At 40.1% G+C, this 27,226-nt stretch overlaps 1 protein-coding gene across 2 annotated transcripts in view; it reads right to left on the bottom strand.

The window, feature by feature from the left end:
- Positions 1 to 27,226, bottom strand: part of MLLT3 (MLLT3 super elongation complex subunit) — a 229,978-nt gene that overhangs the window by 10,887 nt on the left and 191,865 nt on the right. For both annotated transcript variants that reach the window (XM_073345488.1, XM_073345489.1), the window contains exons 7-11: positions 20,788 to 20,866; positions 15,121 to 15,253; positions 10,779 to 10,878; positions 8,462 to 8,533; positions 6,968 to 7,039 (exon numbers count right to left, since the gene is read on the bottom strand). In XM_073345488.1, the coding sequence (XP_073201589.1) occupies positions 6,968 to 7,039; positions 8,462 to 8,533; positions 10,779 to 10,878; positions 15,121 to 15,253; positions 20,788 to 20,866 (456 nt within the window). The remainder of the gene's footprint in view (positions 1 to 6,967; positions 7,040 to 8,461; positions 8,534 to 10,778; positions 10,879 to 15,120; positions 15,254 to 20,787; positions 20,867 to 27,226) is intronic.

The raw sequence follows: 27,226 nt of genomic DNA on the forward strand, positions 1-27,226 counted from the left end.
CCAAGTTTAAATCCAAGTTAAACCAGAACATCTGGGGGGGGGTAGGAAAAAACAAGAGGAAATAGGCTACCTTGCATAATGACTTAGCCACTCCCAGTCTCTATTTAAGCCTAAATAAATAGTATCCAATTTGCAAATGAATTCCAATTCAGCAGTTTCTCGCTGGAGTCTGGATTTGAAGTTTTTTTGTTTTAAGATAGTGACCTTCATGTCTGTGATTGCGTGACCAGAGAGATTGAAGTGTTCTCCGACTGGTTTATGAATGTTATAATTCTTGACATCTGATTTGTGTCCATTTATTCTTTTACGTAGAGACTGTCCAGTTTGACCAATGTACATGGCAGAGGGGCATTGCTGGCACATGATGGCATATATCACATTGGTGGATGTGCAGGTATACGAGCCTCTGATAGTGTGGCTGATGTTATTAGGCCCTGTGATGGTGTCCCCTGAATAGATATGTGGGCACAATTGGCAACGGGCTTTGTTGCAAGGATAAGTTCCTGGGTTAGTGGTTCTGTTGTGTGGTATGTGGTTGTTGGTGAGTATTTGCTTCAGGTTGCGGGGCTGTCTGTAGGCAAGGACTGGCCTGTCTCCCAAGATTTGTGAGAGTGTTGGGTCATCCTTTAGGATAGGTTGTAGATCCTTAATAATGCGTTGCAGGGGTTTTAGTTGGGGGCTGAAGGTGACGGCTAGTGGCGTTCTGTTATTTTCTTTGTTAGGCCTGTCCTGTAGTAGGTAACTTCTGGGAACTCTTCTGGCTCTATCAATCTGTTTCTTTTCTTCTGCAGGTGGGTATTGTAGTTGTAAGAAAGCTTGATAGAGATCTTGTAGGTGTTTGTCTCTGTCTGGGGGGTTGGAGCAAATGCGGTTGTATCGCAGAGCTTGGCTGTAGACGATGGATCGTGTGGTGTGGTCAGGGTGAAAGCTGGAGGCATGCAGGTAGGAATAGCGGTCAGTAGGTTTCCGGTATAGGGTGGTGTTTATGTGACCATTGTTTATTAGCACTGTAGTGTCCAGGAAGTGGATCTCTTGTGTGGACTGGACCAGGCTGAGGTTGGTGGTGGGATGGAAATTGTTGAAATCATGGTGGAATTCCTCAAGGGCTTCTTTTCCAGGGGTCCAGATGATGAAGATGTCATCAATATAGCGCAAGTAGAGTAGGGGCTTTAGGGGACGAGAGCTGAGGAAGCGTTGTTCTAAATCAGCCATAAAAATGTTGGCATACTGTGGGGCCATGCGGGTACCCATAGCAGTGCCGCTGATCTGAAGGTATACATTGTCCCCAAATGTGAAATAGTTATGGGTAAGGACAAAGTCACAAAGTTCAGCCACCAGGTTAGCCGTGACATTATCGGGGATAGTGTTCCTGACGGTTTGTAGTCCATCTTTGTGTGGAATGTTGGTGTAGAGGGCTTCTACATCCATAGTGGCCATGATGGTGTTATCAGGAAGATCACCGATGGATTGTAGTTTCCTTAGGAAGTCAGTGGTGTCTCGAAGGTAGCTGGGAGTGCTGGTAGCGTAGGGCCTGAGGAGGGAGTCTACATAGCCAGACAATCCTGCTGTCAGGGTGCCAATGCCTGAGATGATGGGGCGCCCAGGATTTCCAGGTTTATGGATCTTGGGTAGTAGATAGAATATCCCAGGTCGGGGTTCCAGGGGTGTGTCTGTGTGGATTTGATCTTGTGCTTTTTCAGGAAGTTTCTTGAGCAAATGCTGTAGTTGCTTTTGGTAACTCTCAGTGGGATCATAGGGTAATGGCTTGTAGAAACTCGTGTTGGAGAGCTGCCGAGCAGCCTCTTGTTCATATTCCGACCTATTCATGATGACAACAGCACCTCCTTTGTCAGCCTTTTTGATTATGATGTTAGAGTTGTTTCTGAGGCTGTGGATGGCATTGTGTTCTGCACGGCTGAGGTTATGGGGCAAGTGATGCTGCTTTTCCACAATTTCAGCCCGTGCACGTCGGCGGAAGCACTCTATGTAGAAGTCCAGTCTGCTGTTTCGACCTTCAGGAGGAGTCCACCTAGAATCCCTCTTTCTGTAGTGTTGGTAGGAAGGTCTCTGTGGATTAGTATGTTGTTCAGAGGTATTTTGGAAATATTCCTTGAGTCGGAGAAGTCGAAAATAGGATTCTAGGTCACCACAGAACTGTATCATGTTCGTGGGGGTGGAGGGGCAGAAGGAAAGGCCCCGAGATAGAACAGCTGCTTCTGCTGGGCTGAGAGTATAGTTGGATAGGTTAACAATATTGCTAGGTGGGTTGAGGGAACCATTGCTGTGGCCCCTTGTAGCATGTAGTAGTTTAGAAAGTTTAGTGTCCTTTTTCTTTTGTAGAGAAGCAAAGTGTGCATTGTAAATGGCTTGTCTAGTTTTAGTAAAGTCCAGCCACGAGGAAGTTTTTGTGGAAGGTTGGTTTTTTATGAGAGTATCCATTTTTGAGAGCTCATTCTTAATCTTTCCCTGTTTGCTGTAGAGGATGTTGATCAGGTGATTCCGCAGTTTCTTTGAGAGCGTGTGGCACAAGCTGTCAGCATAGTCTGTGTGGTATGTAGATTGTAATGGATTTTTTACCTTCAGTCCTTTTGGTACGATGTCCATCTGTTTGCATTTGGAAAGGAAGATGATGTCTGTCTGTATCTGTACAAGTTTTTTCATGCAGTTGATAGATTTCCACTCCATACGGCTAAATGCAGTGCCTTGCATAATGACAGGTTTCAGAGTAACAGCCGTGTTAGTCTGTATTCGCAAAAAGAAAAGGAGTACTTGTGGCACCTTAGAGACTAACCAATTTATTTGAGCATGAGCTTTCGTGAGCTACAGCTCACTTCATCGGATGCATGCCGTGGAAACTGCAGCAGACTTTATATATACACAGAGAATATGAAAAAATACCTCCTCCCAGCCCACTGTCCAGCTGGTAATAGCTTATCTAAAGTGATCATCAGGTGGGCCATTTCCAGCACAAATCCAGGTTTTCTCACCCTCCACCCCCCCCACACAAATTCACTCTCCTGCTGGTGATAGCCCATCCAAAGTGACAACTCTTTACACAATGTGCATGATAATAAAGTTGGGCCATTTCCTGCACAAATCCAGGTTCTCTCACCCCCTCACCCCCCTCCCAAAAACCACACACACAAACTCACTATCCTGCTGGTAATAGCTCATCCAAAGTGACCATTCTCCCTACAATGTGCATAATTAAGGTGGGCCATTTCCAGCACAAATCCAGGTTTTCTCACATCCCCCCCACCCCCATACACACACAAACTCACTCTCCTGCTGGTAATAGCTCATCCAAACTGACCACTCTCCAAGTTTAAATCCAAGTTAAACCAGAACATCTGGGGGGGGAGGGGTGTAGGAAAAAACAAGAGGAAATAGGCTACCTTGCATAATGACTTAGCCACTCCCAGTCTCTATTTAAGCCTAAATTAATAGTATCCAATTTGCAAATGAATTCCAATTCAGCAGTTTCTCGCTGGAGTCTGGATTTGAAGTTTTTTTGTTTTAAGATAGCGACCTTCATGTCTGTGATTGCATGACCAGAGAGATTGAAGTGTTCTCCGACTGGTTTATGAATGTTATAATTCTTGACATCTGATTTGTGTCCATTTATTCTTTTACGTAGAGACTGTCCAGTTTGACCAATGTACATGGCAGAGGGGCATTGCTGGCACATGATGGCATATATCACATTGGTGGATGTGCAGGTATACGAGCCTCTGATAGTGTGGCTGATGTTATTAGGCCCTGTGATGGTGTCCCCTGAATAGATATGTGGGCACAATTGGCAACGGGCTTTGTTGCAAGGATAAGTTCCTGGGTTAGTGGTTCTGTTGTGTGGTATGTGGTTGTTGGTGAGTATTTGCTTCAGGTTGCGGGGCTGTCTGTAGGCAAGGACTGGCCTGTCTCCCAAGATTTGTGAGAGTGTTGGGTCATCCTTTAGGATAGGTTGTAGATCCTTAATAATGCGTTGAGGTGTTTTAGTTGGGGGCTGAAGGTGACGGCTAGTGGCGTTCTGTTATTTTCTTTGTTAGGCCTGTCCTGTAGTAGGTAACTTCTGGGAACTCTTCTGGCTCTATCAATCTGTTTCTTTACTTCTGCAGGTGACATTACCCTTGTTGCTCTTGCCTCTAAACTTAACCCAAAGACTCTCAACAGGCTTTTCTCCAGTTTCAAACTGGAGCTCTGAGCAATCATACCACTCTCTTACATACAATGCAACTCCTCCACGTTTCTCCCCGTACCTTTCCTTCCTGAACAGTTTATACCCATCCATGGCAGTGCTCCAGCCATGTGAATTGCCGCATCAAGTTTCTGTTATTCCAGTCATGTCATAGTTCCTTCATTGTGCAGGGACTTCCAATTCTTCCTGCTTGTTTCCCAGGCTTCTTGTGTTCATGTACATGCACCTAAGATAACTAGCTGATTGCCCCACTTTCTCAGTATGAATCAGGAGGCTTCCCGTCTTGTACCCTCTTCCTTGTGTTTCTCCAATCTCTCTCCATAGTCCCTCAATTCCATCCTAGGTTCCACTTCAAAACTGCCCTCATTTTTAAAACCCTACATAGACAGACTCCGGTTTCTCTCTCCCATATTTCCTCCTCTGCTCCTCTCTAATATGGACCGATCAAAGGCTTCTTTAACGGTAAAGTCCTGTTACCAACAATCAAGGCATTAAGAGATTTTTCTATATGAAGTTACTACTATAAATAAGTCCTGGTGTCAGAGAGGGTTTGCTAACATAGAAAATGCGTAACTACTCTTGCTCTTTTTTCTAGTTTAATTGGATGGCAGAAGCCTTTTGTGGCCAATATTTTACAACTCCTAGCTACATCAGCAAAATAACATTTTACCGCTGTCTTGGCCTGAATAACCCTTCCATAAATTCAACTTTCATTGGACCTGTACTAACAGCCTGGGGCACATTCACAGCTCAGGGACAGGATTTGTAGAACAACGATCTCACAAGGATAGTATTGGTACTTAATAAACCTAACTTTTATAACAGGAGTTCATCAGGCACTAAGCCAGGTTGAGACATGCATTATGGTATCATAATCACACTCTTCACATGCATTATGAAGCAAAGGTCAAAGAATGAGTGCTTTCAATCCTCTGAGAAACTCAATTAGTATAAAGAAAAGGAGTACTTGTGGCACCTTACAGACTAACCAAATTGGTTAGGTGCCACAAGTACTCCTTTTCTTTTTGCAAAGACAGACTAACACGGCTGTTACTCTGAAACCTGTCAATTAGTATAAAACAACATTTGCCCTGGAGAATCTTGAAGTCAGTTCATAATTCATGGGGTTTTGTTTTTACATTTCTTTACTCTTCGTAGTCAGAATGGGAAGTTGAGGATCCCCATTTAAATTCTGTCACTCTTCAGAGGGTCCCCATCCTGGTTTTCTAACAAGGGAGTGAGGAATCAAAGCAAGTAACCTCTCCAACACCAGTGATGCTCCAATATCAGACACAAAAGGTGCTTCCATGACTTAAACCACCATCTTTCCACCAATGACAGAAAACTCACCTCCATAAGAAACTTCAACACCATTAGGCCAAGAAGAGAAACAGTAAAATTACTGACACAACTTGGACTATCCTACCCATTTCCCTATTTATTTTTTTGGCTTACTTTCACCTCCGTCTCCTATTTGTGTTGACGGTTTTAAAGGTGGTTTAAAAAATTTTTCACTTGCCACTTCCAGCCCCCTAGGTCCTATGCTGTGATGAGTTATGCAAGCCCTTCTGGAGTTGGTCTTTCCCACCATTTTTCTTGGTGAGAGAAGCTCCTTCAATTGGCAAATGAAGAGCAATGAACGCTAGCAGCAAAGTGTGATTGGAAACAACAATATGTTAAAGACATACTAACCTTGGACAAGAATAAACTTAGAAATTAAATTTGACACAGTCAGCCGGGGTCCTGTTTAACTAGAAATATTCAAATCTGAGACCTTCTATGTTATACTGAACTTGCACTACTTTCTGATGATCAGTCACAAAAGAATGTGTGAGCAAATATGCACTCATGGATTAATGCTGAAGGTCTGTAAAGTATTTTGTTATTATTATGCAAGTGTTGAGAAATTTACTGAGTGATTGCAATCAATTGGAAGTGGTAAAAATCTCAATAAAGTGCCTATCACTGTGGTATCTAATTGCTGTAAACATAATAAAGCCATCTGTACTACAATTACTTCTGCTTTGTTAATAATGTGAATTGTTTCATCTCTTGTTTCATCCATTTGTAATCCAACAGTACCTGACAATGCCGAGATCACTGAATGCAGAGAGAATATAATGTAAGTCATTTCTTACCACTATATAATGCTATCAGAGTATTTGAAGCTTTTTTAGTTCTGACCAACTAGTTTACACCAAAGTAATCAATTATCTGCCATGACTGAGGAAGATTAAGTAATGAATATACTGTGTTTTACCATAAAGTGACACTTGTTTTCATGATTACTCTTAGAAACTGTATTTACTTGCTTTTCACCAAGGATTTCATCATGGTTTTCCAAAAAATAAACAGGATTCTTGCCCAATTGTACAATATTTCTATTCATTTTGCCCTCCCACAGATCATATTTTATTGGCCTGTGTCCAATTTTCATGAATCAGCGGCTTGAGAAATGTACTGATCAATATTGTAAATTAGTGACAACATTTAGCTCAAATAAGCACCATTTTTATCTCTCTCAATAAATCTGGAAAACTCAAGGGGATCGATTCCAACTCAAAAGTGTGCTCGTATGTGGCAATGGAATAAAAAATGTGTGTAATATAGTTCTTTAGGTCATATTAACATTCTTAATAGGCAATATATTATGCAGTCTCAGGCCTGAGAACTCTGAAGTCAGATTATAAAGCTTTAGGTTAAAAGAGGAAGAACAGATTTGGCTTCTTGACTTTGCTGAGCACTCTGATACTGCACAAGAGCTCTCCTCACCTGTTGCAGTACATGCCTTTCCCTCAATGTCATTAATCTTCTGTGGAGCTCTACTAGTTCATCGAGATATGCCTGAAAACAATCCCCCCCCCCAACAAAGAACCTGTTAAGGAATAGTTGTGTATTTCCACAAACTCCAGATTTAGTACAGAGTATTTACAACAGCATTTGTATTCTCATTTGACTTGTTCTCTTTGGTTTGGCAAGGGAACTAAACATTTAACTCCAACCAACTAATCAGTATGTGATCCAAGCAACCACCAGTTAAACCTTTTTACTTCATAATGCTGAAAAACTTTAACAGGCCTTTGAAGTAATTTCACTATATCAGATATTTAAAAGAATTTCACAAAATCCTGTTTGTTCTCCAGTATGACAGAAGTTTGCATTCTATCACCAAGGGCCATTTTTGAAATTGATGAGCCACTGAATCCTGAAGAGCAAGTTGAATAATGGGCAGGAGGTTTTAAGATGCATGAAGGCACGTGTAAGAAAAAGTGAGCTGGTTATTCAGAGGGGATCAAACTCCCCCCCAACTCTCTTGGAACTTAAACACTAATTCACATTAGGGGCAAATCCTTCTACTCCCTACCACAATAAAACTCATTTACATCTCATCTCATCTATGGCTGCCCACTAGCATTTATGAAGTAACACATGGGTACCAAACCTGGAGGTCACAGCTTCCAAGGGAGTTGAAAACTGGTCTGAGGGGGAGGGGGCAGAGGGTCATAATCATCCTTCCTCTTTTTCATGGTTACTTTTTTTCCCCATTGTAACACATGATCATGGGATGGAAAAGACTGAGAACTACTGGTCTAACAAAGCAGTGCTACGTTCTAGGTCAGAGACAATCTGGGAATGGGAAACCAAATTAGGAGTCTCAGACTCGTGGTAGCACAACGAGGTTACTACTCGTAAATTCTAAACCATTTTGGGGCACACACTGGGAGATTACGCTATGTTAACTAACACAACATTAAAACCCATGTTAGAATGCACTTAACCATGGCCAGCTGACAAATTTAAGCACGATAATCCCTCTGTATGCTAATGTATGCTTAGTGTAATGCTAGTTAATGTGTTATATCACACTCTCATTTTCCAGTGAACACCAGCCCTTGGAAAGGATTCTGTAAAATATTTCTATTGATTGCCTGAGACTTATATTGTAAGATCTTTAGCGTGGGAACTGTCTTTTATTTGTTCTATAAAGCGCTATGCATATTTGTGGTGCTGTATACATAAAACAAACAATAGGTGGTAGATCCCCACCCAGCTAAATTTGCCAAAGCTTTGAGGGGACAATGCTTACAAAGAGAAAAAGAGAAAAGCACACTGCTGTATTTAAGAAACACTCAGAGCAGAGATATACTAACCAGTGAGTTTTCTGTTTTGTAACAAAAATAATACTGTAAAAGGGATGTAGAAGAGAAAATATAATAACTTAATGTGGCTTTCTAAATACTTTATTGCCATCACACTCATATTTACCTTATCACAATCACCATTCTTTATTTGTTTATCAGATTTACTTTGTTTTATTGGACTTTTCACTTCTAGAATCTGGAAAAGAAACAGAAAATGCTGCAAGTATTAAGTGCATCTTTGGGCTGTATGAATTTTAAAAAATTAAGAAAACATTTAAAAAATGCTGTTACATAAAAACAAAGAATATAAAAATATCTGCAGGAAAACACAACCAAACCTTGCAAATAACCCTTCAGAATCTTTGACCTAACAAAGCTACTCAATCTTCTTTTTTTTAGAAGTAACTTACATCACAAAATGCTGAATCATGAAGAGATGGTTATAAGAGTAATACTGATACTAAATAAATTGATTCTATATCATTTTAAAGTTTCCTGCACTGTTTTTTGTATGGTCTTCATTTGAACCTTGGCAGGTTAAGAGGTCTAAATTTTTGAATATATGCAGAGTGCTGAGGCAAACCCTACCTCCTTGGTAAAGACTACATGCATTTAATGTGCAGTATGATTAATATGTTTTCTTATTATCTTTATTGTTGTCTGCCTTTTCTGAAGGATACAGTTTTTGAAATGTAGCTAATCTAGTGTTTGGACGAGCTGCAATTGTGCAAAAAGAGTGTTTAATCAAAGATAATGATCATGCATTGACATAGTACCTTTCATCCAGTATGATTACAAGCTACTTTACAAGCTTGGGCCTATAGAGTTATATTATATACCAGTGTCTCTTCATCAAATGCTGAAATTTAGTCACCTCTAGGTAAAGGATGTGTCAAATAGTCAAGAGTACACAATGCTACTACATGACAGTTTTAGGACAGATGTGAGGAATGGGATTTTTTTCCATTTGAAACTGAGTTTACGTAATCAGATTATTATTACCTAGTTTGGAGTGTGGCCAGTTGCTGTGAAAAGTGTCATGGGCTGTTTAATGGTCACAAATCATTAGGTTTGCTGTTTAACACCTCATCACAAAGAATATCTCTCCAGTAGCACAGTTTGCCCTAACAACGTGCTGGGTTATCATAACATAACACCAACTTCAAAATGAAAATTACTCAGTCAGGGCTTGTTAAAAATAAAGATTTTTTGATACCCTTATGCTCCAACATGGGCCTTTCATCAGTTCCCACCAACTCCTAGTATCTCCCCCAACTTCCATAGTCCCCACAGATCCCACTAGGTGTTACCTAGGGTGATTGAGACCTTATAAATGAGAGAGAGAGAGAGAGAGAGAGAGAGAGAGAGAGAGAGAAGTGTGCAGCTACTTTCCTGCTAAACACAGAGCATGTCTCCTTTTCTGCAACATATCCTAATTTAATTGATATAAACAAATTATTCACATATTGCTGTTAGCAAAGATACACTTATGTGTTATTGGAAAAGGAATGGATGGTATATTATTTATGTCAGGAAAAAGAATTCATTTTCCTGAAGGAAGTGCTGTCTAGGCTCATCTGTAACACACAAGTTAAATTTTTTTTATTAAAACCGTGGATCCATTTTATCTGCATTGCCACTATAAACATGTACTTATTCTCATTTAACTTATATGAGAGTTTAGAGTGTGACCAAGTTTCATCTGCAGTAGATTTATGTTCTGTTTTGTCACCAAACACAAGTATATAAATGACTTTAGTTATATATCTTTATACATTGTGAATGTCAATTGCTTTAAAGATAATAGCAAATGCATACATTGTAGTATGCTTATGTGTTATAAAAACTCCATTAATTTAAAAAGATGCTGTGATCTAACAGATTAGGTATGAGGACCTCCTGAGTTCTAATCTTTGTTTGCTACTGACTCATTGTGTAGATTTGGGTCAGTTAACTTCCCTTTCAGTTTCTACACCTGCCAGATGGGATAACGCTACTTTCCGATCTCAACAGTGCTACAAAGACTAGCTACTATTTCGACAGTGCTAAGCATTATTTACTATAAATATAACAAAATGCTTTATCTAATATGGTTGATTACTTTGAGATGAAGACTGAATAAAACAAAAATCCTGATTACATGTGACGCAAAAGTAACACCAAGAGAGTAGGACTGCTACTGTACAGCCAGGTCATAACAAGTTTACCTTTTACAATAGTATGACTTAATATACACAAAAGTGTTGTCTTCCTCAGAATACTGCCAAACACATTGCTCTTCTGCTTTACAGAGAATATTTGTTTAGCCAAATATATTCACGCTCAGGGTAAAAGATAATTATTTACTTAGTCTGAAAATTAAAGCAATCAAGGGCACAGGGCTAGCTCCAAAGCTGTTAGTGCAGATACACCACTCTTGTATGTAGGGAACCTCACTGTACCTGATTGTTGTTGGTTTTTAATAAAGGTGGTGGAGGTTCATGATGTAGCGGTGAGGAAGCTGAACTGCTGTCACTGTCACTACCGTCACTTAGACTAACCCTGAGGAAAAAGAGAGCCACAGAAATCAGATATAAAAACAAAGGCTGAACACACTGCCGCTCCTCGATGACACTTGTAGGTGGGACACTGAGAATGTTCTTTGCTACACAAGCTGTCATTAGTTATTGGAATTTTGAAAGTGCAGCTGTGCTGTCAGTAAAGGGCAGGCACACAAGCAGAAGTCACCAGTGGAATAAGAACGGTGCACTATGGAGAAGTGGAATAGCTGCCCTCACATAGATCCTTCACCTCAAGGACTGAAGTGCTACATTGTTTAGTTAATAGTTGTCACTAGTAAACAGAATCTCAATGAGGCAGGTGTCCCAATTGCAGACCCCCCTGGAAATTGTGGGCAGGAAGAACAAATTCCTAAAACATTTTAAAGAACAAAATGTGAATTCCCCTCAGCTACTCTTCCTTCCTTCCATAACCTTCCAAGCTTGCATACTTCCTGCTTCTATAAGTGCTTCACTAAAAGTTAATTAAGACATCCACAATATAAGAAGTTCATCAGAAAATAATTTTATTATATTCTTTTTTCTGATCGACAAAGCACTTTTTCCACTCCAGTGCTCAGCATAACACACAATAACATACACTGACACTGTGGGAGTTTGAAGATTCTTAGGAGCTTTTTCTTTCTCAATGTCAGTTTTCAGAACTTACTGGTCTAATGCATCACAAACATGGCAACTACCAACATAATCGACTTTGTTGGGATCCTATCTGTATCCTTTTATCCTATACCCCGAAGTCATAAGACTCAAAAGCAAGAGGAATGAGGTTCTATGAATTACCGTGCAATAACCCTGCAAAGGTCTGTTTCCCATTAACTTACAAACTGTAAGCATTGTAAAGACAGATGGTTTTTCCTCTAAGAGACAGATGGATTGAAATTGGACATTTGGAGGGAAAAAGTTGCACATAAGAGGAATACAGTAGAACCTCAGAGTTATGAACTGACCAGTCAGCCACACACTTCATTTGGAACCAGAAGTACACAATCAGGCAGCAGCAGAGATGGGGGAAAAAAGGCAAATACAGTACTGTGTTAAACATAAACTACTAATAATATAAATGGAAAGCAGCATTTGTCTTCTGCATAGTGCAGTTTCAAAGCTGTATTAAGTCAATGTTCAGCTGTAAACTTTTGAAAGAACAACCATAACGTTTTGTTCAGAGTTACAAACAACCTCCATTCCCTATGTGTTTGTAACTCTGAGGTTTTACTGTAGTTCATTTTCTATACACTATCACTGCTGACCATTTGAATTTTGCATACATTCAATTTTATTAATTTTCAGCTGCCTTATTAAGTTATACCCCACTAATAATCTATGGGCTTCCTTTGCAGTTTACTCCGGGAGGGGGGGGTAATTCTGCACCCCTGCGCAATGCAGAATTTTGCAGAAATTAACATTGTGCACACACAGAATTTCCTTTCCCCCATGGAAATGGCCCACAGTGCTACTGGCCACCACTAGGGGTCACTGGACTCCGCAGAGCCAGCTTACACATAGAAGACACTGCTGGGGAGACAGGGGGAGGGCCTAGAGGGTTCCTGGCAGATGCAGTTCCCAGCACTTCCTGAGGGAAGGAGAGGGCAGCGCAGGAAACTCGGTGCAAGCCTGGGACCAAGCATCAGGCTGTTTCTCCCTCTGGATTCCTGGGCTCTGTGGGGGAGGGGGAGGGGTGTCTGGGCTTGGGGCGCCCCACAGCTGGGCTCTGGAGGGGAGAGAGGGTGCGGGTATCTGGGCTGGGGGAGCCCCACGGTTGGGCTCTGGGGAGGAAGGGGTTCGGGTGTTTTGGCTGGGGGGGGACCCACAAATGGGCTCTGGTCGGGGAAGGGTTGTGGGTGTCTGGTCCCCCAGCTGGGCTCGGGCGGGGAAGGGGGCAGAGAAACAGGAACTGGGTTGTCATAGGGGTTTCTTTAACTCTACTCCTGGGGGGAATTTTTGTGTGTTCTGTATTATAGACATACTTGCTGACAAGTATTTTGAAATAAATTACCAAAATAATTGGAACTGGCTGTGATTATGTATATATTTTGACAAATAAAATTTGCTGAATTTTAAAATATTGTGTGCAGAATTTTTTCATTTTTTGGCACAGAATGCCCCCAGGAGTAGCAGTTTGGAAGACTCTTTGGGAAACTCATTCCTGCAATTCACTGACAACAATGAATCCAGACTTGGGGCTGGATCCCCCAAACCCTCTTCAGTCTGATCCTATATTGATGCAGATGTTAGACCTGTGAAAAGCCATCTTAGTCACCAACAAGTGAGTTAGGGAGGTTGTTGATGGAGGTTCTTCCTCCCACCTTTAAACACATGTATCTTTCCTTTGCTGACTGGGGAGAGAATCTGAGGCTACCAACTGACTGTTCTACTGGTTATCAGAAAGTACTCTGACTACTTAGAAGAGTGGCAATTGGAAAGAATAGAAAATTCAGCAAGGAGATTAGGGGAGACTGGGCAGACAATGACTGCCCAACCAATAAGAAAGGGAAGCCCGCAAGAGCCTGATGGATGGCTCTCCTGGGACCTCTTCCCTGTTCCTGTGGCAGGCAAATTGAAACACAATCTCTCCCAAAGTCTCTCCCAAAGACCCAAATGGGAGGAATTTTGGGGAAAGGAGGACAGATGTGTTTAACTATTACTCAACTGTTGTCCCTCTTTTTAAATCCCAGAAGATGAAACCTATTTTGTTTTATTTAAACATCAAAAACAATAAGCCATTTTCTAGTTTGAACAAACAGAATAAAAGATTTGGGTTTTTTTCAATGAAGTTCTGAGTAAAAGTAAAATTGTCAACAAAAGCTATAAGCCACACCATTGCATTATTTGCATATGCCATGTTTTACAGAAAAAACTATTTTAGAGATGTTTCAACATTTCAGGTTTAAAAAAAAATTGTCTTTTTAAATCTCTTCACCATAAAGCTAGGCTCTCTTATTATCATGAGTAGAAACATACAGGATTTGGAGGAAAAGAAAAATCATATCTACTAGATTTTTTTAAGTCATTACAAACGTCTTAAAAAATCTCTCTCCATGCATAACAGGGTTACAATTTAATAGTTCACTATCTTGGAGAGGCCAGGGCTAAATGATCAACTTTACCTTCTGTTTCTTATGCTCATTCACAATGCTGCAAAGCCTAGGCTGTAAACACTGCATGGAGGGGAATGTTTACTTGTTTTTTTAAAAAGTTATCAACTTAGTTTTAAAAAACTGAGAAACATTTCTATTTGTCTTAAGTTTTGCAAAGTTTTATTTAGGAACACTAACACTCCCAAACAAACAAAAAACCCCTCTACAGCTGGAGACAGATGGGACAAAAAGTGTCTTATAAAGTATATTTAACACTAATCTTCCAACTCAGAGGTTCTCAAAGTGATATCTGTAGAATGGTGGCTGTTCATAGGGCCTGCTTTTCTCCTTGATTCCAGATGATAAAATACATTTAATACTTTCCTAATATTATTCTTCCACGTAAGCAACTGCTCAGATTAATACTCAGGTGTTATGTGATCATGAAGGATAGGAAAAGAAGTACACAAGAACCTCTTTAAGATGAGGTATCTACCCGCTATGAAAAAGTTTGAGAGCCCCTGTTCCACCTTGTACATGATTTTCAATGACATATGGCAACAGCTTTAAAATGTATGATGAATTTCTCATTAGTTATGTCATACTGAAGTCACAGTCGGGATGCAGAACAGATAATAAAAAATCAGGCCAGAAACCTCATCATTTTTGGGACTAGGGCTTGCAATACATCCTGCATGCACTGGACACCGTGTAAATTGCTTAGACAATTCCCTCTAAAACAATGAACTCTGACAGCTTTATATATGTCAATCACAAGATTTGTGGGTTAACTTGTAGCTGGGGTACAGAACACTTTGCGCATGGAGGACCTGATTCTGCTCTCACTTGCACCAAGGTGAATCAAAAACTACCTAACAGAGTCACAAGAGTGTAAAGCCAGTGAAAGTTAGAGGAGAATCAGGTGCAAACTGACCAAAGGGTTTTGTGTAGAAGCAGCTCACGTCTGGAAGCATCTGATTTGATAGTTTAAAAGTGGCACCGCATATGAATGCTTTTTGTAGAAATTGAAAAAATTGCCTCTCTGTTTATTGAGCTTAAGCTATTCAGCTTTAAAAAAAAATTAATCTGTTGTAACTACTGCTATCATACTACCTCAGGCTTCAAGTTGTTTGCAGTTACAAGATACTCACCTGCGACCTCTACTTCCTCCACGAGTATTCACAGGTCTCTCCATTTCAGAGTCATTCTCATTCTCATCTGCTTCATCTGATTCATCTTCATTATCATCAGAATGCAGATCTTTCATTATAGACCTCAAGGGACCTGACCAACAGAAATGACAAAACAGACACAAATCAACAACTGGAATTCCAATTCACTTTGCCATGTTCCAAACACATCAGCCTATTATGCAGTTTTACAAAGGAAAAAAAATCCGAAGTGTTAGAGGTGGGGGAAGACTTTTAAGCATTAAACAAATGAAGTAATGCACTAGAGACTTATGCTGCAAACACTTGCAAATGAATCATTTACTCACGCAAGTACTCCTGTTGACTTCAATGGGCTGACTCATCACAGTAAAGTGACCCATGTGTCTAAGTGTTTACAGGCTGGCCCCCTGGAATGTAGCTGAAGCAAAATATTTTCACATCAAATATTCCCCACTGTACGTTTTAATTTAAGAAAAATTGAGTGTTCTATTTTTGTTATTATAAATGAGATACTTATAAGCTGCTAGCCTTCCCCCCTTCCCGCTTTCTCAAATGTTCTTCTCTATCAATAAAGTTCTACAGAGACATATTGGTAATAGTACATTTGTTAGGTTAATCCATGTATTGAAAAGCAGAGTTTAATAAAGCATTCTGATTGTAACTTGTTCTGGCCAAGGCAGTCTTTGTCTGCCTGTTTTTGATCTATTTAGATAAAGCTGTTCCTTTTATTTCAAGGTCAATTTCAGGTCAAGCAAGCACTTTGCTAGCATTCATCTGTAAGAAGCATGTCAATCCCATGCAACACTGGTCTATCTTTTCTCTTGAATTAATTTGAGGTGCTCAGCCTAGTTCTCCCTAAGACTCTATAAAAATTAATTTAGGATTTAGTTCTTTCATTGTACCTTTTATTTATTTTGCTATAAAAGGTGGTTACGCAAAGCTGCATGTTTAACACGTACGAAATATGAAAGAGGACAGCTGCTTAAAAGGAGCATGGGTAAGGCTGGGGAGGCTGAAGGAAGTGACTCAAACCACAGTGTTTGATTCTAGATCACATCATATTCGAGAACATAGAGGGCATCCAGGAATGGCAGGAGTAGTGGTGGCAGTAGTTATATTTCTATACTGGTAATAGTTTATGATTACTACATTTTTATGGCGCCTTCAACACAAGAATCTCAAAGTACTTTGCTATCATTAATAAATTAAGGCTCACAATACTCTTGTAACGTAGGTAAAGTTCACTCACAGTTTCGGGACCATGGTTTAACAATGAGACTATACTTCCCCTAGGTAGGGGACTTTGATGTAAATTATTTCAATTCTGACAGGGATCACAGCAGAGGCACCCAGAGTGTCTTTGTCCAGCGTTAACAGTGCTTACTGGTTTTAAGACCTATATTTAAAATGGTTTACAAGTAAGGCTGTGCAAGATTTGTTTAGGCAAATTGAATTCAGTGGGTTCTGTTCTGTATTTGCATACCCTGAGGTCTGCTTGGAGAAGTCCATAACATGGGGCTGATGGGCATATGCCTCATGCATCAGATATGGGCACAGACCACAGGACAGGCAATTCTAATAGCAACAGACTGCCGGCTGAGACACTGCACAGGCCAGGAGAGGACTCCCATCCTTGACTTCTAATAAGTGGATGTGGAGGATAGTGGTGAATTCCTTGCCAGGGGAGAAGGTCACCTGCAGCACCACCATGGGGACAGGAAACAGACTGATCAGTTCCAGTCTGCTAGAAGAGATTCCTTCTGGCCAACTGCCTTCATACCTATTGCTCTGCACGGGGAATGAATGGCATAGGGACAGGAGAGCAGAAGAGAATGAGTGAAAGAGTCAAAGAAGGGAATTAAGGAGAAACTATAAGAAAGAGGCTGCATATGAAGAGAGCTAGAAATAAGGAAGGAGAGATTAAGGGGGAGGAAGAAGACAAGAAAACAAAAGAAACTGAACAAAAGACTGGATAAGTGGTAGAGGAAGAGAGAGAAAAAAGGGAAGTATCAACATTCAGAAACGAAGCAAAAATAGACAGACATAGGATGAAAGCTGTTGAAAGGCGGACAAGGAACTGGTTAAAGGGGAGACAACGATGGGTCAGATTGAAAGGGTAACTGTCAGTGTGGAGGGAGGTTACTAGTGGAGTTCCTCAGGGACTGGTCTTGGGATCAAACTTATTTAACATTTTAATTATTAACCTTGGCACAAAAAGTGTGCTCTAATAAAATTTGTGGATGACACAAAGTTGGGAGATATTGCCAATATGAAGGAGGACCAGAATATCAGACAAGAAGATCTCAAGGTGACCTTGTAAACTGGAGTAATAGAAATGGGATGAAATGTAATAGTGCAAAGTACAAGGTCATGCACTTAGGGACTAACAACAAGAGTTTTTGCTATAAGCTGGGCACTTATCACTTGGAAGCCACAGAAGAGGAGACAGACCTGGGTGTATTGGTTGATCATAGCATGACTATGAGATGTCAATGTGATACAGTTGTAAAAAAGGCTAATGCAGTCCCAGGATACATCAGGTTAGGTATTTCCAGTAGAGACAAGGAAGTGTTAGTACCATTATACAAGGCACTGGTGAGACCTCATCTGGAATACTGTCTATATTTCTGGTCTCCCATGTTTATAAAAAATTAATTCAAACTGGAACAGGTGCGGAGAAGGGCTACTAGAATGATCCGAGGAATGGAAAACCTACCTTATGAGAGGAGACTAAAAGAGCTTGGCTTGTTTAGCTTAACCAAAAGAAGGCTGAGGGGAGATATGTTTTCTCTCTATAAATACACCAAAGAGATAACTTAAACACCTCCTGTCCCTCCCTAGTATTTAAGTGACAACGTGAACACAAGAACAAATGGATATAAATTGGCCATCAACAAGTTTAGGCTTGAAATTAGGCAAAGGTTTCTAACCATTAGAGGAGTGAAGTTCTGGAACAGCCTTCCAAGGGGAGCAGTGGGGACAAAAATCTAACTGGCTTCAAGACTGAGCTCAATAAGTTTATGGAGGGGATGGAATGATGGCATATGTCCCATCAGTGACGGCCAGTAGCAAAAATTCCCAGTGGCTGGAGACGGGATACTAGATGGAGAGTGCTCTGAGTTACTACAGAGAATTCTTTCTGCCTGCTCGGTCTTGCCCACGTGCTCAGGGTCTATCTGATCACCATAGTTGGGGTCAGAAAGGAATTTCCCCTCTGGTTAGATTGGCAGACACCCTTGGGGTTGTTCACCCACCTCTGCAGCATGGGGCACAGGTTACTTGCAGGTTTAAACTAGTGTAAATGGTGAATTATCTGCAACTTGAAGTCTCTAAATCATGATTTGAGGACTTCAGTAACTCAGCTAGAGGTTAGGGATCTATTTCAGGAGTGAGTGGGTGAGGTTCTGTGGCATACAGTGTGCAGGAGGTCTGACTAGATTATCACAATGGTCCCTTCTGACCTTAGAGTCTATAAGAAGGAGGAAAGGAACAAAGAGGAAGAACAAAAGCAAGAGGGGCAACAATAGGTTAAAAATATTGAATTCAAATTTAACAATATAAATGTACAAATATTTAATCTCACACACAGGGCAGCATTAAAAACCAACATTTACCAGTTAAAGTGCCTGGAGGTACCATAATTATATCTTATTTTGGCAGAAGACTGTAGGCCACTCTAAACATCTTGCCCCTCCTTTGACCCTATTTGGCTTCACTAGTCCTTCTTAGAGTTTTGTGTTAGTTTGAACCCAAAGTGAAGTAAAAAATTAAACCAGTGAGTTGTCCTCACCACACAGTCTGCTTCTGTAACAAGCCTAAGCTACCCCTTTACCTTTAAGTGTCGTCTTCTCTGTACATGCAACTATATGTACCCAAGTATGAGCAGCATAGGGGCATCTTATCCGCTACTCCTCCGGATGTCTTCTGGGGGAAATTAGATGGCCCTCTCTCTGGCCCTTCACAGGGCAGCCAGCTTGCTTATTCCTCTCTCCTATGTAGAAAGCCCTCCCACAGCAGACACACAGACATAACTCCACCTTTGGCATCTCCAGAGGCACAAGACAGACTGCCACACCATATCCCATCCTCCATCCCCAATAGACAGACGCTTACACTATAGCAGACTGGAAGATGCAGTCATTAACAGGAAATTCCCAGAACAGAGGAGCATCTAGTGGCACTTACTGCTGTGACCACACACCTGGTAGTGGGAGGGGGAGAAAGAAGGGCTGCCACTTATTCTGCAAAAGGTTCAGAATTGGAAAATCTGTGCAACCTCCCATGTACCCCTCACAAGGTGGAAGGGGCCAAAGTACGCCCTCCTAAAGGTGTTAGGAGGAGAGGAAAGTGATAGACCACCAGGTTCCCTCCTTGAAAAGACATCAAAGAGGTAAGGAAAACGCCCAGGGCTCTTGGTGGGGGTAATGGGGCAGCCCACATATACCACCCCTGAGGTTTCTGTGAATACCGGTGGGATTCAGTATAAAAGGTTTTGCACAGCCTTAGTTACAAGCCAAGCGCCTGATGCTGGGGATGCAACAGCAGCCTATTTTACCCCTTGCTTTTGTGCTCTAAAGATAGTTATAACACACTGGAAACATCGCTGTCCGAACACAGAGCCAATCTGTAACAGTCACCTTCATAAAACTCTGACAGACATGCCTTCTGTTTAGATTTGCTTTTTAAAAAGAATTCTCTCTCTGGGGTACTAATCTATTCCATTTTAAAGAAAAAAAATAAGTCTGAGGAATATAAATGCACACACTGAAACAAATTCAATTTTAATCAGTCAAAAGCTTCCTGCTTTAAAAAAAAAGCCAAGCTGATCAGGAACATATCAGTTGTACAATTTGACAAAGTCAAGGAAAAAAGCCAAACAGGAACTAAGTGGTTTAATAGCTCTTATGAATCTCAATTGATTTATATAAAAACTGGTTTGGCAGGCTCTCCTGGCAGAAACTTACATTTCTTTACCGAGTTCTGAGGGAGCCAAAATTATTAGCCAGAAAAATCTAAATGTGTCCTTAAAGACTAACAATAATGTTCTCCATGTCAGATTATTTTTAAAAGTAAATTTTTCATTTGGAAAGTTTAAGGGCCTAACCCCTTGAGGTGCTAAGTGCTATCCAACTCTTAATAAATTCACTGTGTGTGTGCATGAGCACACAAGGGCAGCAAAGAGTAGACAGAAATGCTCAGCAACTCATTGGATTGGACTCTTGTCTCATGATTCTTCAAAGGGATCCACAAATACAGACCCTTATTCCCTCCATGAAGTCCGATTAACTCATGTGGGGCTCCATGAAGGAATAAGGATCTACTGATCCTTCTGCAAGATTACGACTGCAAGATCTTTAGGATCTAGCGTCTGTAAAGTATCTAGCATGTTTCTTGGTGCTATGTAACAAATAAATAACCATTCTCTTCTGAACGAAAAAAATAGATTTGTTTTCTTTCTGCTTCTTACATGTTATAATCATGTTCACATACACTTTGAAGAAAAAGGATGAAGCAGAACAGAGGCTAATTCACTACTTCAGACTGTGAAAAAGACAGCAGAAAAGTGGTAATGAGATTCCATCAGTCATGTTACTGGTTGGCCCCTTCATTGCACACTTTTCTCAATTTCTTTTCCTTGTTTGGTACCTTGTTGTCTGCTGTTCTGAGATGGTGTAAAACTGGAGCTGGAACTTGAGCTTGAACTGGCAGGGCTAGGCTGTTCAGACTTAAAAAAACAAACACAAACACATAGTAGTAAATACATTTGCTCCACACTTTAACAACAACAAAAGAGCACAGTTTACTGCTTCATGCACTTCTCTGCAAGGAAAAATGCCACTAAACAGATGATATTCACAGTGATAATTATTTCCTAACCATTTCATGGTGTTAGAGAGCCAGAAGGTGTACAAATTACTCTGCATACAAAACATACACACTGTTACAGGTCATACACAAAAGCTTTGTTTCACAAAACCAATACTCTATACAATAAGCTACCCATGCCCTAATTTGAGAAGTTATACAACACATGGGCTCAAATGACTTTATAATGCAACAGACCTAATGATATAATGCAGGCTTATCCAACTTTAGTTGCAATGTTTTCCTAGTCAATCATGACTAGGACTCTAGGAGGCAGAAGGGACCCAAGTAAAGCAGGCTAGATGACAAACAGAAAAAGCCTAGGACAATTTTTTTTTACCATCACCAAAGGATATATTATTTTATAATATATTTTTTTCTGCTCCCATTGGGTTTCTCCTCAGCACAACACTTTACCCTTATGGAAAAACCCTACAGACTTTAATAAGGGTTGAACTAAAAGGGTTTAATTTTTCTAACGGTATAGATTTCATTAGAACACCTTTGTAAAGGATTGTTAAAACCAACTTTTAGCATTCAATAGAGAATTATAACCTTGCAACAGAATTCTATAGAGAGAGTATATAATTTTCTATTAATTCTGTAAAAGCCTTAGAATATTTTCTGTAGAACCTGATCAGTTTCATCCATATTAAAATCTATACATTTTTTGCCATAATGGTATACGAGTCTCCTATTGAGTCCTCATGCCTGTTTACCACTATTTTGCAACCACCCTGACCTGACCTCTCCCACCACAACTTTCTATGGCTTCTTGTCTCAATGCCTAAAAATATAAGAACAAGCAAGCATCCGAAACAAATACAAGACAGCAGAGAAAGCTAAAGGAGAGGCTAAAATCCTCCAACAACATGAAGAGAAAAATGCCCCACTGAAAATATGATAACTTGGATGGAATTTTAAATCCTATTATTAAAAAACAAAACCTCCCCAGTCTTTAAGATGTATGTAACTGCATCATTATGATGCGTTAACAGAGAAATCTTCCAACTCTTTTTGGCTATATACTTTCCTCTCTGATTAATATAGCACTAAATCCTTGTCAAAAATAACAGCAAGAATATCTAGCCATTCTAAAGCTCAGAGCTAACTGGCATTTTTATGCATACAGCTTACATAAGCCCAACAGTTGCCTTTTTGTCATAAATCAATCTATTGTTGCCCTTCATAATGAGAAGGCAGATTTATAGCCTTTTACTGCCTTTTCTCACAATCGAAAAGATGCCTATTTGGGCAAAGGAACATTTCTCTTTTTCCAATAATGTTTGGGGAAAAAAGTAACATCTGTTCCTCTCAAATGAATGACATCTAGAGTTCTCAGTTAAACAATCGAAATACAAACTTTGGGCCGGATCCTCCAAAAACTTACAAACTTTATTCGAGTGAGTCAAGTAAGTGCAGAAGTCGTCAAGAACTAAATGGGACTATTCATATGAGTAGGATTATTCATGCATGGGTAAGTGTTCACAGAATCAGACCTGTAGATATACAGCCCCACACCCACTCCCCCCAAAATAAGAGAACTGTTGAAAGAAGCACTCAGTCATGAAATGGCATGAAAATACTATTTTCCCTTTTTAAAAAATGCCTGGCAAGCCATTCAAATATTAAAATGAAGGTCTTTAACTACACAGTATGATCTAACAATACAAACCAAACATTTTGGTCCAAGACTACATCAATAAGGAACAAAAATGGTCAATCCAAATGGTAAATATATCAACAATTTCAAAACAAATGTTAGCCTCTTGCCTAGAGAGGCTTTACAAGTTACTCTAAGGGTTTCCTTTATCTGTCAATTTCTGCTTTTGACCACAAAGTTACTTGCTGACAACTGGTTTCAACAGGTTGTCATGTGTGTTGCATATTTTTATCAGCTACTATAATTTTCACACAGAAATTGTAATTTAGATGGACTCAACCACAAATTCTAAGCTTCCATTTTAAATCAGATCCCAGTCACGTACCAATATTTGATTTATAATATTTTTGAAATCTGTAAACCCTGGCAAAAATATGTCACATACTGTTAGGTGTGTTTAAGGATGCTAAAAGTTCACTGTTTTCTGTTGTGAGGATAACACCACACAAATGATTACTTAAGGTAAAAGGCTAACCCTACCAACACTACAAGATATAATGCTTACCACTGCCAACAGTTCAAATTGACTTTAATGGAACTGATTGTAGTGGCAATTGGCAAATACTACCATCAGCAAGCATCTAGAGGATCAGGCCTCAGGAGCAAACTGATGTGTGGTTTGTAAATTCACTTTAATACTTTTCTTGTGTTAAGAGATACAATATTAATCTGCTATAACCAAAATTATGCCACATAATAAAATAGTTTTGAGAAATCTTAAACTGTAGGAATAGGGAAAAGCCATTGAGTACAAGATGTCTTAACACACACTTGTCTTTTCCTTTTAAATGTTTCATAACGCCACCTTGAGCTCATTAACATTCTTTGCTTCATCTGTCCTCTCTAGTCACTTATTCCATGAGAGAGAGAGATTAGCATAAATGTTGAATATTAACTTCTGGAAACTAGAAGTTAGCTTTAACGGTTCTGAAAATCCCAGAGGGTCGAGGAGGAAGAGTTGCTTTTAATGTAAATATTAATATTATTTGCAGGAAAAGTTTGCATTGTAGAAGAAACTGAAAATATGTCTTCCATGCATGAATATGGATTTGTGTCGAGTGGGCTAACACTTCTTGTTACCAGAGGCTATCTTTTGTCACTTAAGCAACGCTTTTTGACACTTTTATAGGCTGTTATCCCAAGGACTTTGGTATTTATGGCCTTTATTCACTTGGGCTCTCTGCTTTTATCCACTGGTTACTAATCACCAAATAGATTTTTTTTTATGGGTCTGAAATTAGCTTAAAGGATGTCCTTCAACAATGGAAGCTCAGGACAGTACCGGCAGACAGGTTCCCTGATATGTCCTTTCCCTGTTTTACTAGTTTTCTCTTCCTGCAGACAAGCTAATGAGGATTCGGACCCAAACGGTTCATTAGTGCAATGACCCAATATGATTTATTACACACTTAGCCAGTCTTTCCCCCTCTCCCTCAACTTCTCTCATACTGATGCACAGGGGAGACTGGCTCCATTATTAGAGCGGATTGAAAAATTCTGAGTTTTGAAACTGTATGACCAAAAAATAAAAGGAGCAATTTTTGCAAAAGTTGTTATGAAATGCGTCCCTTTTTTTCAACCAGCTCTAAATCATTCTATTTCAGTCATAACAGTTTCTTTCTGTTTAAAAGCAGTACAATATCAATTTATTTCTGATCTACAGAGGACATTTCAGGCAAACTCACCTGTTAACATTATACAGCACAGGCGTGTGAAATAAACCACCTTTGAGAATTTTCTGTCAAGGTTTCATTGTCGCATTGGATTTGTAGAAATACTAGTTTATAAAATACACTATAGATATACAATAAAATGTCTGGGTTTTTTTACCAGATAGGTGTGACAGTGTCAGGCCAGATGGCTACAGGAGATATATTGGTCTCAGATTAAGCAGGTCCATTTTCCCTGGGTAAGGTAACGGGGGCAGTTCCAGATCAAGAAGGAACTTGCTGGAACAAATTCCAGCAGGCAGGTTAATTAAGACACCTGGAACCAGTTAAGAAGCTGCTAGAATCAATTAGGGCAGGCTGGCTAATCAGGGCACCTGAGTTTAAAAAAGACCTCACTTCAATTTGTGGCATGCTTGCGAGGAGCTGGGAGCAAGAGGCTCTAGGAGCTGAGAGTGAGAAAGCATACTGCTGGAGGACTGAGGAGTACAAGCATTATCAGACACCAGGAGGAAGATCCTATGGTAAGGATAAAAGTGTTGGGAGGAGACCCTGGGGAAGTAGCCCAGAGAGTTGCAGTGTTGCGCAGCTGTTCCAGGAGGCACTCTAGACAGCTGCAGTCCACAGGGACCTGGGCTGGAACCCGGAGAAGAGGGCGGGCCCGGTTTCCCCCCAAACCTCCCAACTCCTGATCAGACACAGGAGGAGTCAACCTGGACTGTGGGTTCCACCAGAGGGGAAGGTCTCTGGGTTGTTCCCCGACCCACATGGTGGATCAGCAGAGACTGCGGGGATTGTTCTCCTTCCTTTTTCCCATGATGGCAAGTGATGAGGTTAGCTGAGTGAACGGCAGGTTTGAGCCACTAGCAAAAGTGGCCAAACTGAGGGCTGCCGTGAATCTCTGAGGCAAGCAAATCCGCCAATAAGCACAGGACCCACCTCCACAGGAGAAGGAACTTTGTCACAAAGGGAACAATTACAGTTAGTGTTGTTGGGTTTGTGGGTTTTTGGCCTTTGTTTTAATTTTTATAAAAGGTAGTGTTTGGTTTATGCGTAATGATCTAAAAATATTTGTTTTCCTTGTACTATGAATGTTGAAACATGTACCTACTTGAAATAGTTTATAGATTAATATTACTTCCTTGATAATTTCTTTAGCAGATAGCATCTCAGAAAGACAGTACTTCAAGAAACTGTTTTAGGACATGTAATTTTCGCCTCTGCCAGACTCCCTTTAACAAAGGATTTGGGGGTGGGGGGACAGCAGGAGGGATATTGTTTACTACTTCCTAGGGTAAACTGCTATAAATCAACATTTTTGTGTGTGTTTTTTTTCATATTTGCTAACAGTCCTGATGTAGACAGGACAGTCCCATCTTTTTGCTTTCTGGCCTGGATCTTTGTCAGCAGGGACTGAATTTTTAGCTGTTCTTCTCACTTTTGGCTTCTAAATACCACTGCACATGTGTAATCGAATTCAGCTCCTTCTGCTCCTATGCTGGCTCTCTCATTGCAGAGAGAGGAAGTTGATGCTCCATTACCTCCCCTGCTAGCAACCAACCTTCCATTTCAACCTTGCTCAAGGGAGGAAGCATCAACGTTGCACACAATGAAATGAGAGTCAACTCAAGGGGAGGAGTTTGCATCCTAAGTGTGTGTGTGTGTGTGCATGCAGTAATAAGGCCTATATATAGTAAAAGATTCCCATGTTACCATATGAATATAAATCTGAATTGAGTTGAGCATACATTGCCCAAGCTTGATAACCTTATGTTCCCAAGTAGCACTTGCATCAGAAATAAATCTTAAATTAATATAGATGGGATAGAAAATTTACTAGGTAATAACTTTAAAAAATTTGTCTTCAGGTGGCCACACCATTAGCGTGAGGTGGGAATTGAAACCGTTCAGATAGAAATGGAAATAGTTAACTATTGTAACGAAATAATGAGGACTGAAGAATGAAAAAGAATGACTTTAGAGCAGCAATTAGTTAAAATTAAGAGTTAAAAAATTAAGTGAGGAAAAACCAGTGAGGTATGAAAAAAATCAAACTAAAATAGCAGTTTTTATTTTGCTACAGTAGTTCATGCACAACCCCCAGAAGCCTTATATTGTGAACTACACTATCATTTCTGAATGCTAATGCATTATCCATGTGAATAAACAACGCATCTTTCCCCTAATCTACACTAGTAAATTTTAAAAAAAACACAGTAAGAAAAATACAATGGGAAAGTTAATTTTATTGCTAATCCAGGACCATATTTTCTGCCAGAGAATATTACAATAGATGCCAAGAGCTCTGAAAGTGGTATGTGTATTCCCAAATTGAAATATATGCGTTTAATTTTAAAATTGTCTGCAGCTGCTGGTGCAGTGTCAAGTAGAACTAATGCACATCTCATGCAATATGCCCTCCACTGTTCCTGAGATAAAATGGCAGACTAACAATGTTGGATAAAAATCCTGACCACAATACAAGCATGCCCCTCATCAGCATGCTATTTTACCAATGCAACACTAAACTAAGATCCCTCTTGCAAAGTATTGTATAACTCCTCAGCAGGTACTGACTCAAACCACCAGCTTGTAACAAGCTCATCCTTGCGAAGGGAAGAGGTATTGGGAGAAGAGTGACACGGTGACAAGAACAAACCGATTTAGGAGAGCAGCAGAGTGCCCCAAAAGACAAAGGATTCAGTTCCATGCAGTAAAACATCACGAATCAGGCCCCCAAAACATGAGACATAAGTAGTAATACTGTGGTTTCTTTTTATTTGCCTTCTGGTTTCTCAGCTTTTAGGGTGCACTTGTGTCAAATTTTGAAGCGTCTCTTATCAGGGCTAAAAAAATGTTTTAATGAAAGCTGAAATTCTCTTACAATTAT

The sequence above is a fragment of the Lepidochelys kempii genome, chromosome 5 (assembly GCF_965140265.1).
Source record: "Lepidochelys kempii isolate rLepKem1 chromosome 5, rLepKem1.hap2, whole genome shotgun sequence".
NCBI lineage: Eukaryota > Metazoa > Chordata > Testudines > Cheloniidae > Lepidochelys > Lepidochelys kempii.